The following is a 17825-nucleotide window of genomic DNA, read 5'->3' on the forward strand; positions in this document are numbered from 1 at the left end:
GAAGCAGATTAGCCTTGGGATCAAGGGAAAATTATTTCTCCTCTTTAGACCTCAGTTCCTCTTATTAAAAGAGGATTAATTATAGAATCTATCCCAAGCAACTGTTTTAAGGTTGAAATGAGATAATGCATGTTAAGCACCCATTACAGTGACAGGCAGGCAGTGAGTACTCAACAAATGTTAGTTCTAATCATTGTCCATGATTAGAACAGTTTCCATGGCTCTATGAGGAAGCTGTCATTCAACTTACAAAAATATGAATCAAATACAACTTTTTCAGGAATGTACCTAGGTCTGCAAAATAAGGTTTGTTGGAAATCTCTGGATTTCCACTCACTGTGTACTTCTCTATTCAGGTGAGAATGAGTAATGAAAATGTCCCTCTCATGCGGGTCTCATCACAGAAGACACTACACAAAGAGTACTGTGTACGTAAAATGGGGATTCTGTAGATGAGAAACAAGAGCATATTAGGAGAAAAACCTTGCCTCTGTGGAGTTTCTGGGCTAAGTACATGAAGCCATAACTCTCAGCCCAACTGATCCCGTTTAAAAGATGTGTTTGTGAAGCATACCACTTGTCATTAGGACAAAGGCTGCAGAGGGAACAGACATGTAAATATCTCCAGAGGGAACATTTTCTTCTTGTTAGACTGTGTATTTAGTGAGCAGCTAAAAGCCTTTATAATGATAATGCTAGGGAATGAAGCCTACACATGTGTGATAAGCTACATACGTTCTATCTGGCTGTACGATGCAGTGATTTGTGGGGCACAGTTTGATCCATGGTGTTTCCAAATCCACTTCACAATGAGCTCAACTTAGCACCTGCTTCTGTGCTGTAAGCATGTCAAAGCTTAGCATGGTGTGGGAGCACTGTGCTTAACTTACTAGGATATATCATTATAAAGAGGAAAACTAGGGTATGTCCCTGCAAGAGGCTAAAAATTAGAATAAGGGGAGAGAACTCGTCCTTTTTTTTTTTTTTCCTATTTTGAGCAAAGGTTGAATTAATTCTAGTGGTAAGAGTGGCAGTTGAATGGCAGGGCGAGGAGGGAAGCTGATGAGGTGGGGAGAGAATAGAGAAAGCGGCTATATGAGTTAGAGGTAAAGTAACAAGATAACTTTTAAGCCCACATCAAGCTGGTGTTTGAATTAGTGCTGTCCTTCAAAATTACCTTGAGAGCACACATCTGTATTCCAGGGATGTTACCACTGCTCAAAACATCTTGGGCACTTACTGCTCTTGGAGATTTCTCTTGTTACTATTTATAGTAGGTTGTAAAGTTAATACCATTTCATAACGATGACAGACTATGGCATTATTTCTATTACTTTGCCTGTTTGTAAATGGACAGGAGAAACATCCTTCCATGGATCAATGCCTCCCTGTCTGCGGCCTTTATATACCTATGGCATATTCTCTGAGTCTTCATGGAAGGACTACTGTGTGGTGGGAACCATCTGAATATAGCTCTCAAGTGCTCAGTTCTGGATCTCCCTACTTACAAGGACCAGGGCACACAATTAAGATCAAAGTCTTTTTCACAAAGTGATCCTGACAGGTCAGTGCCCAGAGACAAAGGAAGCACAGGCACCAGGCAAGTCTCTAAAGAAAATACCTTGTCACGAGAGTAACAATTGCTGTTTGGGTTCATCTGATGGGACAAAGGCACTGCTTTGATATACAGAACTCTGTGTAGTAGTATTTCTTATAACGTGATTTTATCTGCTCTGTTAGATGCAGGTTGAACAGTGGAGGAATGTTAGATGGATTCCAACAAGTGAAATTCTCACTTAATTCAGCCAGAATTTGAGAATACAGCAATTTCTCTCAATACTTTATTCTGTCAACAAGCATCTATTGGGCATACTATGTGTTAGGTATGGTACTAGATGATTAGGAAGCAGTACAGTATAAGTTTGACCTGATTCCTGCCTCGTTGATGTGTATATTCAGATAATAAAAAACAGATATCACTGAGTGACAAGGTATTATAGGAGTGTTTCAAGAACCATGAGACTATATTGTAGGTATACTATATAGTCTAGGGATTTTGTGAGGCTTCTTTGAAAAGCTAAGGAAAAGTAGCAGTCAGGAAGATGGAAGGTGGAAGAACATTGCATGTGGAGGGAACGGCAGGTGCAAAAGTCTGGAAGTAAGAACTTACCACGGTGCAATTGAGTTGAAAGAAGCTTAATGAGGTTAGCAGGTAGAATAACAGAAGAATAGCATAAAAAGAGGCTGGTGAGATTATGGTTGGATAGATCACATGTGGGGCTAAATGAAGAGTTTTTTAAAGGAAATTGAAAGGCACTCAAAAAACCACAGAAGCCATGGAAGCAAGTTACAAATGGGAAATGATTAGATTTACATTTCAAAAAGTTTATTCCAGCTTCCTTGTGCAGACTGGATTGGGTGGGGATAAGACATGCAGGCAAGGAGACAAGACTGGATGTCACTCCCATGTCTAGGCAGGCACTAGTTTCATGTAATACCCAGGGGCTATGAGAAATGTCCAGAGCCTGGGAACTCTTTAGGGCTAATCTTTAAGCACTAATAAAATTGCTTTTAAAACTTGGTAATGTGCGGAGGTTGGGCAACCTCGGAGCAGATGGTGGTTTGGGACAGCACAGGGAATGAAGTCCTCACCCTCTAAAGGGCCATGACTGGGGAGCTGTCCAGGAGGCAGGTGCTGAATAACTGAAGCAAGGACTTGCCTAACGATACTTCATGGGATGCAGGCAGACGGTAAGGTGCTAACACCTACCTCAGGGTCAGGAGGAAGGGAGTTAACCTTTTTTTTGTTGTTGTTGTTTTTGTTTTTATCCATTTTCTTTTTCTCTTTCCCTCATTTATTTCCTTCCTCTACCTTCACCATCCTCCCATTTTCATTTTCTGGAGATCCAGGCAGCTACAGTACACTGTCTGAAAGTAAGAAGGATAATGTGCTTTCCCTTATAAGACGCCTACAGAGCATTGATGATCACAAATTCATAAGAACCCTAACCCCCATCCTAGGATTTCATTACTGGTTACTATTGCTAAATTGGCCATCTTAGCCTCTTCTGAGGCATTAGATGGGGAGATATTATTATTACTACTAAACCATTGTTATTATTAGTAGTTATTACTAAGCATTTACTGTGTGCCAGGCAGCTCACCAAGCACTTTACTTCTCCAAGCCTAAGAGGTAGACTTTATTATCTCTGTATAATTGAATATGGCTTGACTTAGAAGATTGGGGTTTGTGGTTTGTTCCATTTATTCAATAAATTATCTGAGACCATAAACTAAGGGATGATGATGGAGGGTGTGGGAAATAAAACTTACTGATATGTACTAGACATAGATGCTTTTGACAGTCATTTTAGTCTTATAATAATCCTGTAAAGTTGTACTGGTATTATGCTCATGTTGCAGTTGTGGGTGCAGTTGCAGGCCCAGAGAGGTTCAATTGGCTGAGGTCACACAGCTAGTAGGTGGCTGAGCCAGTTCTTAAACTTGGGACTCTCTGACTCTAAAGCCTGTGCGCTGCCATCCACAGTTCTTCAGTTTTATGGGGCAGCCACACATACAGTCGAGGTGGATTTTAGCATGTGAAAACTGCTCTGCCTCCTTCTCCTGCAGTTCCATTGCCTCAGGGTCTGGATGCCTTCCTCTATCACCTCTAGTTCCAGGGAGGGGGAGGCCAGCCTCCCACATCAGAGCATGTCAGTGGCGTGCAGGCTCCTGGTGCACAGGACCACTCACATAATTGCACATTTATTAGGTCATGAGGCATCATCCAACTAGGCTGGCCTTTGTCTCAATCCCCACTGGACAGTTTGGTCTCACTATTAATATTGGAAATGTCAGGCTGGTAAACATCTTTTAATAGGAAGGAGGGAGGCTGAGAACAAAGTCTCCTTCAAACAAAACTTGAGCCGATGGAAGTGAACAGAGTCAACATCTTACTGGCCTTAAATCCCCTGGAGTGGCTATGAAAGAGAGAGGACTAGCTGGATTGAGGGAAAAAAAAAACCTTTTGATTCATCTGAATTAATTTAGCATCTCCCAGAAGGGAGGACTCTGGCATAACCTGCCTGTTCTCCATCCCCTGCACACAGCCCCCACAATCCCAAAGGACAAAAGACTAGTCTAGGGTGAGGGTGCCCACGCTGCCCCTTCCTCCACTTTAATTAAATCCATTTGTCCTGAGGGCAGCGCTGAGCCCTGGGATGTCCGAGAGCTTTGATCTTTAACCCATTTACATCCGAAGGAGTGGGGAGCTGGTGCTCAGAGGCCGATGGCGTTTTCCTGTGACAGCTCAGCTTGAGTTATGAGCTCTTAGAAACCAGCAGACTGAAGTCTGGGTGAAGAATTTGAGACTCAGCTTTATATTTACAAACTGTACCAACTGGCATCACCCTCCCCTTTACCTGAAGCCCTTTGCCCTCCTTTATCGAAGGATCCACTAGGATGGCAAATTGTTTGGGGAGTCGAACGCAGAGGCTGCTCTGGATCATCCAGTTTGACATTTAGCCTGTTAAAGATGGCTTAAAGATCCCTTTGGGATCCATTTACCGGGCCCATTTATATACATGACTCCCTCCCTGCTCCCTTACTTTTTGGTCTGGAACAGATCAGCTCCAGTCATTGAGGGTTCAGTGTGACACAGCAGAGCACCACGTGAGCAGCTAGGGTGGTCAGGCGCTGCTTGCTCCAGGCTGACTGCAGGTGGCAGACTGGTGCCATCCTGGGCAGACAAGTGGCAGCCGAGCAGTTACCGCTCCATTTTAGAGCCACAAGGCATTAAGGATCTTGTAATCCAACCCTCTCAGTTTAAGATGAGGAGACTGAGGCCCAGAGGAGTTCAAGGTTACAAAGGTCATTAGTCTTAGAATCTAACTAGGAATCTGGGCCTCTGGTACAAGCACTCCCTTGTTTACTGAATAATTCTTATTCACCTGCCTTGGGGACCAGACTTCTAGGAGCACTGGACTGGGGTTGGCTGGAGCACCTGTCCTCACTCCAGTGCTGCCCTGCTGGTGCTTCATCTCTCTGGTTCTCAGTGAAGGAGAACCTTGTCAAAGGGCAGGAACAGGGATACATGAGGCATGTCCCACCTATGTCACAGGTTTCCTTGTCGCTAATAAGGAATAACTAAAATGTCAAATGGGAAAGTAAGGCAATATCCACTAATTAAGAGAAAATGCCATACACATATAAAGCCTGATTATTATCCTATGAGTTGTTCGGTTTTACTTTTTCCTACAGATACAAGAGGGAGCCAATCAGGCTAGGCCAGAGGTGCGAGAGATGAGTGCTCATTAGCATTAGCATGGAAATCCCTCAGAGTGTCAGTGCTTCCTGTAGGTCTCCAGAAAGTGTGTGTGTGCGCATGTGTGTGTGAGATCTGGGTAGGAGTGGCAGGAGGGCGGGCAGGCCCCCTCTTGCATTCTGGCTGACAGAGGAAGAGGGACAGAAGGGACGGGTAAAGGCCCACCTGTCGGCCACCTCGAGCAGAGGCAGCACCGTCCGCTGCCACAGGCTCAAGCCTTCCACGGTGGCAACACGCCAGATCATTCGGCTTTGTTCCTTCCCGGTTTTGTTCTCCACCAGCATCAAGGAGACATTTCCCTGCAGGACTCCACGGATGAGCCAGGACATTCGGAGCTGCAAGGAAGAGAAGAGTCAGAAGGACAAGGTGTTACTGTTGAAAGGAAACTGTAGGTCACATTTCTGGAATTCTCAAGGATTTTGCTGGAGACTCAGCCCAGGTCTTCCTGTTAGGAGAGCCGGCCAACCGTAGCCTGACTTTATTCATTGTCTCACATTTTCACCAAGGTTCAAGGAGCTGGGAGGGGAAACTGATGGGCAATTTCGGAACTTTGTTCAGGTTGATGGCATCATCCTAAATTTCACAGGCTTCTGCCTTCTAAGATCAGTGGGGTATTAAATGAACTTTCTAAAGAGGATTCAAAGAGTCTTGTCTGTGGTCCCAATTCACTTTGTGACCTTAGGCAAGTGATTTGGTGATGCAATTTCTTTTAGTGATTCAGGTATCATTGATTTTTATTCCTTTTAAAGACTAATAATCTTATTTGAATGGTACCATGTCATTTGTTAGCTAACTGGAGACCCTATGTCTCAATACCTGTGGCCATTGGTGGGCAAGGGTGAGACAAGAATCTACCTATCAACATTTTAAAATATGATTTCTTTCAGAATGAGGGTGTACACTTTGCCTAAAGCAAGATACAATTATATGTTTTCATTGTGTCTTTATTAAAGGTTTCTATGGCATTGTACCCTAAGACATACGAAAGGGAATAACTAATTTATCTCAGAAAGTTTCAGTACAGTCATGGCCAGAGGCAGTATATACTATAAACAAGGTCTCTGGTCTTTGTGCTTAAAATAATAGAGGTTATATGTTTGATAGAAAGTCTATAGCAACATTTAAAACTTAGGACAACTACAGCATATCACTGCCCTAAATATTCCTGTTCAGATCCTTGTAATAAAAAAGGAAAGGAAGACAATATATGTCCTATAGCAACCTGGAGTTTTCATCGGCTATGGTGCCTCCTTTCTCTGATTCTCATTGTCTGGAGACATGCTTCTCTGTAAATCACTACTCCTTTTCTCTCAGTCTCTAAGTTCACGGTTGCCTCACAGTTTGATTAAAGAGGTTGCATACCATGAAGCACTTGAAGCAGAAGACCCCTCACTCTGTTGCATACCAACGCTTCACTAACAAGCCACCCCTGGCATTGCGGTGCCCATGTGCTCTTCTATTTCTGAGAGCTGAGCCTGGTGAGCCTGGTCTGTATAACCATAGCCTCTTCACTTCTATCTTTCCCATCTCCCTGCATCCTGTGTAGCAAATACTTGTCTCCACTGCACATCCCTAGCGTAATTTCCCAAATCTGTTACATTTTTTCACTGGCTCCACTCAGTTTTCTTGAGCGGTTTGGATGCCATGGTTGGAAATTTTAACCCTTCTCTTGCTAATGAAGCTCCCTCTGCCCTCAGCTCATCATCCTGCAGTGCCCAGCTTGGGATGACGCTTGCCACATACTTTTTGCTTTTTTTTTGCTCCCTGGCCACAGAATGGTGCTAATTTGGACCAGTGGAGCCTCAGTGTCCTGGATGACTGGTGATACTTATTCATCTGCTGGTGATTTCCACAGCTGATTTCTTAACACATGTGGTACAATGGGTGTTTCAAACTCTTCCAGAACATTGATTTTGTCACCCTCTGGTCCCCAACACCCAATTTATTCTGTTGATTCCTACTGTACTGATGAAGATTTACTGCATCAAGTGCATTCTCCTTCAATCTCTTTTTTCCTCCATAGCATAAGTATCTATTTATCCATCTTCTCTCTTCCTTGCCTGTTTTAGAGGAGGATGTGCCCTCCGCTTTCTTCCATGTTAACCCTTTCTCTTTTCACCCTGCAACCGCTGTCCTTCCTTTCTTCAGCACCTTCGACGTCTCTCTACTTTCTGGCTCCTCTGTCTATAAACAAGATCAGGTTTCACTTCTCCTGGAACAATATCCTTTATTTGATCCTGCTGGCTGCTCTGGCTTACAGTCTATTTCTATACGTCAATTCACATGTTAACATCTTGGAAAACTGGTATGTAACCACTGCTTCAATTTCCTTGTTGCCCATTCTCGTAAATCCTTTCAACCTGTCTTTTATCCTCATTAGTCTAAAGTAACATTCACCATGTCCTTTACAACTTACTCATTGTACTCTAGATTCCATAGCCTCCAAACGTGCCTCTCTATCCATTCTTTCTCCCTTCTAAATTCTTTTGTATCTCTGTCACATTTTCCTGTTTATCACTGCCATCTGTGACTCTTCAATGGTTTCTCACTCTGTATCAATTAATAGCAAGCCATTCACATTCCTCTATAATCTAGGCAAATCAACTTTCCAGTCATTCAATAGATGTTTATTGAGTACTTTTGCTGAGCTACATGTATCATCCTAGGATGGTCTAAGAGCTCTGGAGTCTGAGAGATCTGGATGCAAAACTTGTTCCTGCCACTTCGGTAAATGTGAAGCTCAGTTCTCTATTCTCTAAGATGGGAATTATTTTAAACTTACAAGGTTATAGAGACAGCTGAATGAGGTAATAAATAGTGGAACAAAAGGTTAACAAGGAATTCTGGTTGAAGCACAGAGGCAATAGATACTGCATTTCAATGGAAAGTCTGACAGCACAGTGTGGTACAGGGCTTTCAAGAGAGGTGGATGAAAACAGGGTACACAATTCTTTATCCCTCGTCCATACATTGGATGTAAAAAAAGTTGGTGGCTGACTACTAGGAGAGAGTTTTGGGAAAGTGCTTTTGGTGTATCGTGAGTTCCACCTCACTTTGAGGAAGGCTGTCTCTTCACCCCAACTGATGAGAGAGTGGTTTCAAGGATCCCACATCAAGTACTCGACATTCACCCCCTGCAATTTGGGAGCACAGTGGATTAGTGTCTATCTCTCATGTGGAAAAACCTGAAGTGTAAACAAGAGGGTGGTTAGCTTCTCTGATGGCAGAACAGAGGCAGAGTGACAATTTTGGGTGGCTTGCATTCCCAGAGTTTGCAGAGGCAAAAGGGGGGGAAAAAAAAGCCTTGCACATAGGCTACACTAGAGTGAGCTGTGTACAGAGGAGCCCATGTCAGTCATTTCAGATCTCACCTGAGAGGGCTGTTTGGAGGGGAAAATATAACTCAGCAGAAAGCAGCTGCAGGTATACTGAGATGCTCAAGGGCAGGGGAAGGACTAAGTGTCCACCTGGATGGGAGACACACATATGCCCTAGCCAAGGCAACAGATGCCCAGCCACAGCGGAGGGACTGGGGAAAAAGCAGATCTCCAAAGAAACCACAGATATCTCCCCTGTAAGAAATAGTAAATCCTTAAATACTTGTCATGTCTGGAGAATACCAGTGAAGATCACCACAACGGGCTGGGTCCAGTAAGAGATTCCCTGTTCCCCTTTTCTCTTCTCCTTCCCCACACTTAAGATCTTGAAGGGTCAGTTAGCAAGAAGAGGAGGAGAGTTGGGTGATGAAGAGAGAGATCAATGACCACCCTCTCCCCGATTGCAGGCTTTTCATCTGCAATAAGGCCAAGCATGGTGGGTGGAGGCGAAAGGACGAAGCCCTGACATCAAAGTGAGAGGGAAGTTTTGTTTTCTACATAGGCCTGTGTTTGGGGTTTTGAAGTGACTTTAGGTCTGGGTTTCCTTAGAGTGACCAGGTAAGTAGTGGGATCTGCTCAAGTTTTTACCCAGGAGTCCACACGTGGAGGCTCAATGAAGTGGGTTCCTAGATCCCCCCCACTAGCCTACATGCCAGATTTGCACTTGCCATTCATTTTTCTGCTTCTGTGCTTTTGATCCTTCCATTCTTCTACCTGCTATTTCCTTCTTGCCACTTATAAAAAATAAACGTTTTTGTTCATGGAGCCATTTCTTATCTGTCTCAGAAATGACCTCCCACTCATCTGAAATCTTATAACTGAGGCTGGTGGGGCCATCACAGGGTATAGCTCTGCCACCTTGTTTTCCCTCCCTACCGTCAGCCCTCTTAGGCCACTAGTTCCTTCAAAGCAGGGACTGCTCTACTGACCTTGAATTCACAGTGGTTGTCAAGTGTACGCACATGACAGGCACAAATCGATGTCAAAAGGAACAAAAATGTACACATACGCAGGAAAACCCTCCTCTTTACCAGGTCCTCCTCTCAGGGACGCAAACCAGCTCTGCATCCTGTGATGCTCCTTAGCATTTTCCTGCATTCCAGGGGTCGGGTTCCAGGAAAGCGGGGAGGGTCTACCCACTTCACAGCCAATGACTCTAGTCAAAACTGCATACCTCTCGGCTGCTCTTAGGAAACTACATTTGAAGTTGATTCTGTTAGTGGTATGAACATGTTGGTGAGATACAGTCCTGTCTCATAGACATTGGGTGCCACTGGCCAGTGACTGCTGAGCTTTCGCCATCTTTCTGCACTATTCACTATATCTTATGACAGGAAGTCTGGGCAAGAGAGAACTGGGATGGCTGCCAAGAGATGGTGCTAAGGATGGCGTCCTGAGCTCCTGAGGCGGTGACCCAGGATCCCTCTTGAGATGACCATTCACTCATTCAGCAAATGATTATTGCGTATCTACTCTGAACTGATTACACATATCTTCCCTGCCTTCAAGGAGTTTATTATCTGGTGAGGAAGTCTGAATTTAAATGAATAATGGCAACTGTGCTGAGTATGGCAAGAGGGAAAATAATCAGAGCCACTCAACAGTGTAGACATAAGACAGTCAAGACTCCTGACGTAAGATAGTCAGGACTTGGGTTAAGATGGCCACTTGATCCAACTGTTCAGTGCTATGGATAAAGAGAAGAGTTAAACTTTCATTTTACAGTACTATCATCTATTTAGAAAACATATATCTATAGCCAAACTCAAGCCCAGGGATGCACTGTCTGAGTTTCAGCAAAGTCTAGTTCTAGAAACAAATGCAAAAGGTTTGGAGTAAGATTGCCTACTGGTAGCCAGTGAGCAGCCAGCAAAGCTTGTTTTTTGGCCATTTATGTTTTTATCCATTGACTATTTGGTAAGATGATGTATCCAGGCAGATGCTGTTCTTTCTCAAGATACAGGCAGCGCAGAACCTATAGTCTTTCACTTAACCGTCTTCACCTGTACTTTTCCCAGTGATTCCAGATTCTGCCGCTAAGAGTCAGTCAGTGCTTTGCTACTCAGGGAGTGATCTTCAGACCGGTATCATCCATGTTACCTGGGAACTTGTTACAGGTACAGAATCTTCGGCCTGGCCCCAGCCCTACTGCATTAAAATCTGCAGAGAAGCCTAGTACTAGACAGCAGCCTCTAGGGCCTTGTCCTTGTGCTCCTACCACTCACTCCATTTCCTTTCTAGAACGTACTAGAAGAATCTTTGTATCAACATTCATTCTCCAGTGGCTTGTCAGACTATCTTTGTTTCCTTGCCTGTTGACAATGGGATTACTTGGAGTTTGTGCTCCAAGGCCAACAAAAATTAACTGTATGACTTTAAGCCAACCACTTACCCTTTCTGAATCTCTGTTTTCTTAGAGACAAACTTATGATAATAACCATATCTTCCCTGTTGGCCTTAAAAGGTGGTTATAAAGATTGAAAGAAATAAAGAACATGAAAGTAGAGCTCACACAATGGTGAATGAAATGGTTAAACAGGGGGTTTTCAACCTTCATGGCAGATTAGAATCACCTGGAAGTTTCTTGCTCCCCCACACCTTGTACTCCCCCCCAGAGGCTCTGACTTAATTAGCCTTGGATAGCTCCTGGGCATTGGCCACTCTTCAGATCTCTCCAGGTGATTCTAAAGTGCAGCCTAGGCTGAGACCACTGGGGAGAGCAAGCTACTTTGTGCAGGAAGCAGCCTGCCCTTCTTGGTGGGGGGTCCATTTTCATCTTGGACTTTGAGTAGGAAGCAATTCGTAAATAGCTAAAAAATGACTTATGATGTGCCCACCATCACCAAGGTAAAGAGTGGTTTTCCTGCAGTGGGGGAGGATGTATTCCTCAGCAGAAGGTCCTCACATGGCTGCTACATTATCCCTGGACAAAGACTCAGAATGACCTTGAGAGTGAGAGATTTGTGGGCTTACAGTGAATAGGGATGATCTGAGGATGCAAACAGGACCACAACTTTCATCTTGGACCTACAGCGTAAGGTCCTCTCCAGTTTCTTAGAAGGATTGGACGACTGATGTCAGTTCTTACAGAATATCTCTTATTAATTACTTGTATCTAAGAACATGACTTAGTAACTGAGCATGCAACTATACAGAGGAACTATATGCGATTCCCAGAATAGACAGAAGGCTCAAGTCCTTTTCAAACTCTTCCATTTTCCTTATATAGTCCTAGGTTCAAAAACCCTTTTGATATCACTTTATACAGATACTCAAATCAGGTAGACTGGTTTGATCTTGACAGTCAAGTTCAGGTACCGAGAGCAGGCAAAAAGCAGTCTGGAATTTGATCTTAGTAAGACCAACTTCTCTCTAGGTTGCTTATAGGATAAAGCACTTCATTAACTGACTTTTATTAAATATTGGAGAGCTGTACTATGGACTTGTATATATTCTGTCTCGTTTTACACTCATAACATCCCTTCCTACAGAAATGATCATACCCATTTTTTGGATGTGGAATCTAAGACCATGCATATCTTGCACGGCACTAAGCTCATGTACTGCAGACCTGGATTCCATACTGTGTGCTATGCTGTTTCCACCATGTCTATAGCACTATACAAGTGTAACATACTATGGTGATACTTAAATCTTTTGGATGTGTTATTGTGAAGGTTTTCTAGATACTTGGTGCTCAAAGTGTGGCCTATGAATCATCAGTATTGGTGTGTCCTGGGAGGTTGTTAGAAATGCAGAGTCTCAGGCCCTACCCTAGACCTGCTGAATCAGACTTTATATTTTAACAAGGTATTATCACAGAAATAATATTGGGGAGAATAATGGAGATAGTGGATTTTAAGCCATTTGCAACCTTTTTTTCTGCCTCTGCCAGAAAATTAATAGTTACAAATGTGTGTGTGTCTATGGGTATCTCAAATGTATTCACACAAATATGAGAAATGCTATACAAATCCTACATAATATTTATGGGATGTAAAACTTGTTGGAACCTATAACAATAAAGTTTTTATCCTTCCAAGACCCATTCTAATAGATATAGGCTCTAAGTGACAGCTTTTGACTAATAAATTCTTTTACATGCTGACAGCAAATGAGACAAGTGAAAAGAGACAATGCCAGGAGCACGCCACCAGCAATTATATCTTCTGGCTCCAGCCAGCCCTTTCCAGACCTTCCCCCCATCTCTTGGTGGGCCCTGATAGACTTTCCAATTATGCACCACCAGTGTTTGTCATTTTATTAATTAAAGTTCTGTATGTAAAGCAGGACCAGCCTTGTGGCTAGGCTTTATGCTATTTTTTTCTCTCATGGCCCTTTCCTCCTCCACAGGTAATTACTGCAATTTTATGTCTAGAATATGCCCCGTGTTTGCTATGAATATCTCATGGGCAACTTCACAAGATTATCTTGAATCCATAAAAAAAAAAAATCAGCATGGAATGTAGGCTGAAGTTAGACAAAAGAGACCCAATGGTATCAATAATGTCCATTAACATGCAGCACTCTCAAACATAGGGAATGGTATGAGGGGGAGGTGCTATGTTTCTTTGAATTTCTAAAGGGTGGTATATATTCCAGCAGTAGACACAAAACCAAGGACAGATGCTCTAGTGTGTATTTCATTTCAACAGAAGAAAAAAACACTTTTTAACAGATTGTGATGCTCAGAGATGAGCTAGTTCCTAGTAGGTGGGATGGGTACTCCCCCAGTATTCCCTACACTGGGGGTCATCTAATAGTGACTGGATGGCCAGGATTGGGGATGTTGTTAAGGACATCCAAGCTTTGAATGGAGGTTAAAGCTTCTTTCTAATCGAAGATGCCAGGGCTGTAATTCTGGCTGTGAACCTGTAACTTTAAGGGTTTTTAATGTGGTCTTATTAATTTAACTGAGACTATTGACACTGCAAAACCCAACATTTTGTACACCATCTTCTAATTCACCTGGAAAAAATAAATAACAACTCTCTAGCTATAAATAGCCTAATGGGAAATCAACCCAACTCAGCACGAGGCAGGCCAGATGTGGATTTCTGATAACAAGCAAATAAAATATGCTGGGAAATACTTGCAATTACAGAGGCTTAAGGAATGCTGGATTCCTGGCCATGTAAGAGACTTAAAAGATTGAGATTGTTTCTGAAAACAGCACCCCATGTCTTTCCTTTTTTCTCAGGCATCACAATGAAGCCAGAGAACACCCAGACAGGGTCATCCACATGCCCCCTTAGTAAAAACACAGCAAGCAGTGAAGATTATATACAAAAATAATAACTGTGGGATCCCTGGCTGGTGAAGTTACAAAGTTATGGCTATATTATTCCTTCTTTGGCCTTTTCTTTTCTAATATTTTTATAATGAACATCTATTACTTTTGATAACTAGAACAAACTCAGTGTAAAAGCATTTTTTTTGAAGAATAATATTGATCTAGGAAAGAATAATATTAAGCAAAGAAAGAAGATACAAAATGCTTATATGGTATGATATCAAATTTATAGAAATCCTTTATCTATCCCTCTGCTCAAATCGACATTTATCTGTCTGGACAGAAATGTACAAATATGGTGATAGGGGTTATCTTTGGAGGGTAAGTTTGTGGGCAATTTCAATTTTCTTCTTTATATTTTCCTAATATTCTACAATGAATGTAGAGCACTTCTGTAATCAGAAGAAACAATAAATGCTATATTAAAAAAGGCATCAAGGGAGGATTCTGATATCACTGGAAAGTAGGAAAAGAGTACCATCTTTTCACCACTTTGAGGAGGATCTAGTTCTCTTGCTTGAACTGCGGGCTTTGCAAGGAAGACTAAGGAGAAGTGGGAGCTTCTGGGGAATGAGGTTGGGTCATGCTGTGGCTCTGGAATCAGAAAGGACATTTCTGTCTTTACTTATGACATAATATTGAATCACAAGCTGGAATCAAGATTGCCGGGAGAAATATAAACAACCTCAGATATGTAGATGATACCACTCTAATGGCAGAAAGTGAAGAGGAACTAAAGAGCCTCTTGATGAAGGTGAAAGAGGAGAGTGAAAAAGCTGACTTGAAACTCAACATTCAAAAAGCAAGATCATGGCATCTGGTCCAATCATTTCATGGCAAATAGAAGGGGAAAAAGTGGAAGCAATGACAGATTTTATTTTCTTGGGCTCCAAAATCATTGCAGATGGTCACTGCAGCCATGAAATTAAAAGATGTTTGCTTCTTGGAAGGAAAACTATGACCAAACTAGACAGTGTATTAAAAAGCAGAGACATTGCTGACAAAGGTCTGTATGGTCAAAGCTATGGTTTTTCCAGTAGTCATGTATGGATGTGAGAGTTGGACCATAAAGAAGGCTGGATGCCAAAGAATTGATACATTTGAGCTGTGGTGCTGGAAAAGACTCCTGAGAGTCCCTTGGACAGCAAGGAGATCCAACCAGTCAATCCTAAAGGAAATCAACCCTGAATATTTATTGGGAGGATTGATGCTGAAGCTGAAGCTCCAATACTTAGGCCACCTGATGCAAAGAGCTGACTCATTTGAAAAGATCCTGATGCTGGGAAAAATTGAAGGCAAAAATGGATAAGGGTGGCAGAGGATGAGATGGTTAGATAGCATCACTGACTTAATGGACATGAATTTGAGCAAACTCTGGGAGATAGTAAAGGACAGGGAAGCCTGGTGTGCTACAGTCTATGGGGTGACAAAGAGTTGGACACAGCTTAGGGACTGAACAACAGCAACAACAACAAATCTCAGGGCCTCAGTCTTTATCTGTGAAGTGGGGCTAATCATACTCTCCTTATAGAGTTGCTGGGAGACTTTAGTAAGATTATGTGAGCCCAGTACCCAACTTACCAAATACATTTATCAATGTTAGTTCCTTCCTCCTGTATTGGAAAAAGCAGGCAGGGAATAAGTTTAGAAATAAACAGCTCACACAAACAGAATAGGACAGGATGAAGGATGCTGTATTAAAATTTTCAGTCCAGTATTTTATCTTCCGGGTCCCCTAGAGGATTATCTTTCCAGTCTATGTGAAGAAAACAATGTTTTCTTTTGAGTTACACTGTAATGAGGTGATCTTGAGCAGACAGCCTCCTCTGTGCCTCAGTTTCCCTGTGGGTGATAGAGATGATGCTGAAAAATAGCTTTAGAAATCCTTATACTGGGGAACAGGATTGATTCAGTGAAATGAAACTCCTACAATCTTCATAAACAGCCATCAGAAAGAATCAGTTCTAATGAGGTGGATGAAACTGGAGCCTATTATACAGAGTGAAGTAAGCCAGAAAGAAAAACACCAATACAGTATACTAACGCATATATATGGAATTTAGAAAGATGGTAACAATAACCCTATATGCAAAAGAGCAAAAGAGACACAGATGTATTGAGCAGTCTTTTGGACTCTGTGGGAGAGGGTGAGGGTGGGATGATATGGGAGAATGGCATTGAAACATGTATGTTATCAAAGGTGAAACGAATTGCCAGTCCAGGTTCGATGTATGAGACAGGGTGCGCGGGGCTGGTGCACTGGGATGACCCAGAGGGATGGGATGGGGAGGGAGGTGGGAGGGGGATTCAGGATGGGGAACACATGTACACCCATGGCAGATTCATGTCAATGTATGGCAAAACCAACACAATATTGTAAAGTAAAAAAAAAAAAAAGGAATAAATAAAACTGAGATAAAAAAGAAAAAAAAAGAAAAAGAATGGACTTTAGGCATCTCCAGTTGTCTGCAGGACCCATAGCCACTCAGGGAGTATATTTATTCCCTGGGGAGATTGTGCTTTCAACAGGTTGGCCCCTATGCATCCCGGCCACATGAATGATCGCCACTAGTGGGAGCCACGAGGGTGTTTGATTAACAGATAGACTTGGAATGGGACCTAAACCTAAATCTGCCAAGTGCCCGGGAGGTTTTTTATTCACACCCGTGAGCCTTGACAGTAATTCTTCTATGCCTCAGTTTCATCATGTAATGGCTGAGGTATTAATTTTGAATGACTCAAAGGTATTAAATTAATTATGTCCGACTGTAATTACAATGACTGTTGATTACTTTAGCCCATTAGCATGTGTTCTGGCAGCATCAACCACATCGCAGGAAGTGGTGGCAGAATGCTAGGTTCCAGCGGCTTCCCAGCTCTAGGTGCTAAGGTAAGAACGATTTTGGCCCCAGATGTCAGCAGGGCCGTATTTGTCGGCTCCTTGAGACTCAATGAGGAGTCACCTTGTTTGCGCTCATCCTGGACCATGGCCATGCTCACGATTGAGAGGCTGCACAATTAATTAATTAATTAGGATGAAGCAGGTTCGTTGGGCACATCCCCCTGGCGCTAATGATTGGCATTGTGCAAAATAATGCTCCCAAGCTGCCTGCATTGCTAATTGACTCAGAGGAGAAATAAGAATATAGCCTGTCTGAATTTATGTCAGCAGCGACTTCTTCACACCTATGCAGAGTAAGAAGAGGGATCGTAATAATTGCTGCCATTCATAAAAGATTGAAGAGAATACAAAGAGTTTTTGCATTTGAATCTAATTCTCGCAGCAAGTAACACAGGCATTTTTATTCCCAATTAGGGACACTGACTGACTTGAGGTCCTATGGCTCATTACATGGCAGTGTTGAGACCCACACTCAGGTGACCTGAGTCAAGTCCAGGGACATTAAGAGTGTTTGCAGGATTGGCCTAGGAGTTGGACAGACCTGTTTTGAATCCTGGTTCTGCCTCTTAATAGCAAGTCACTAGCAAGTCACTTAAGCTTTTGAAGTCCCAGGTTCTGCTTCAGTAAATGGGGCAGCAATTCCTTACAAGTCTCTTTTGGCAATGAGATAAGGCAAGTGGCCTGCTTAGCACAGTGCCAGCCACATGGGAGGGGATCACTGTTTTAAAAAAAAAAACAGTAGTCCTCTTCTCAGCCATTTCACTTTCTGTAGTTTCAGTTTCCCGAGGTCAACTTCAGTCCAAAACTATTATATGGAAAATTCCAGAAAAAAACAATTCTTAAGTTTTAAATTCTGTGCCACTCTGAGTAGCAGCTCGAAACAATGAAAACTCATGCTGACCCCCTCTGTCTCACCTGAGACATGAATCA

The 17825-nt window shown here is 42.7% G+C and overlaps 1 protein-coding gene across 1 annotated transcript in view; it reads right to left on the minus strand.

The window, feature by feature from the left end:
• Positions 1-17825, minus strand: part of ALK (ALK receptor tyrosine kinase) — a 742529-nt gene that overhangs the window by 89663 nt on the left and 635041 nt on the right. The window contains exon 9 of the mRNA XM_069582903.1: positions 5489-5658. Coding sequence (XP_069439004.1) covers positions 5489-5658 — 170 coding nt within the window. The remainder of the gene's footprint in view (positions 1-5488; positions 5659-17825) is intronic.

Source organism: Ovis canadensis, chromosome 3 (genome assembly GCF_042477335.2).
Source record: "Ovis canadensis isolate MfBH-ARS-UI-01 breed Bighorn chromosome 3, ARS-UI_OviCan_v2, whole genome shotgun sequence".
Lineage (NCBI taxonomy): Eukaryota > Metazoa > Chordata > Mammalia > Artiodactyla > Bovidae > Ovis > Ovis canadensis.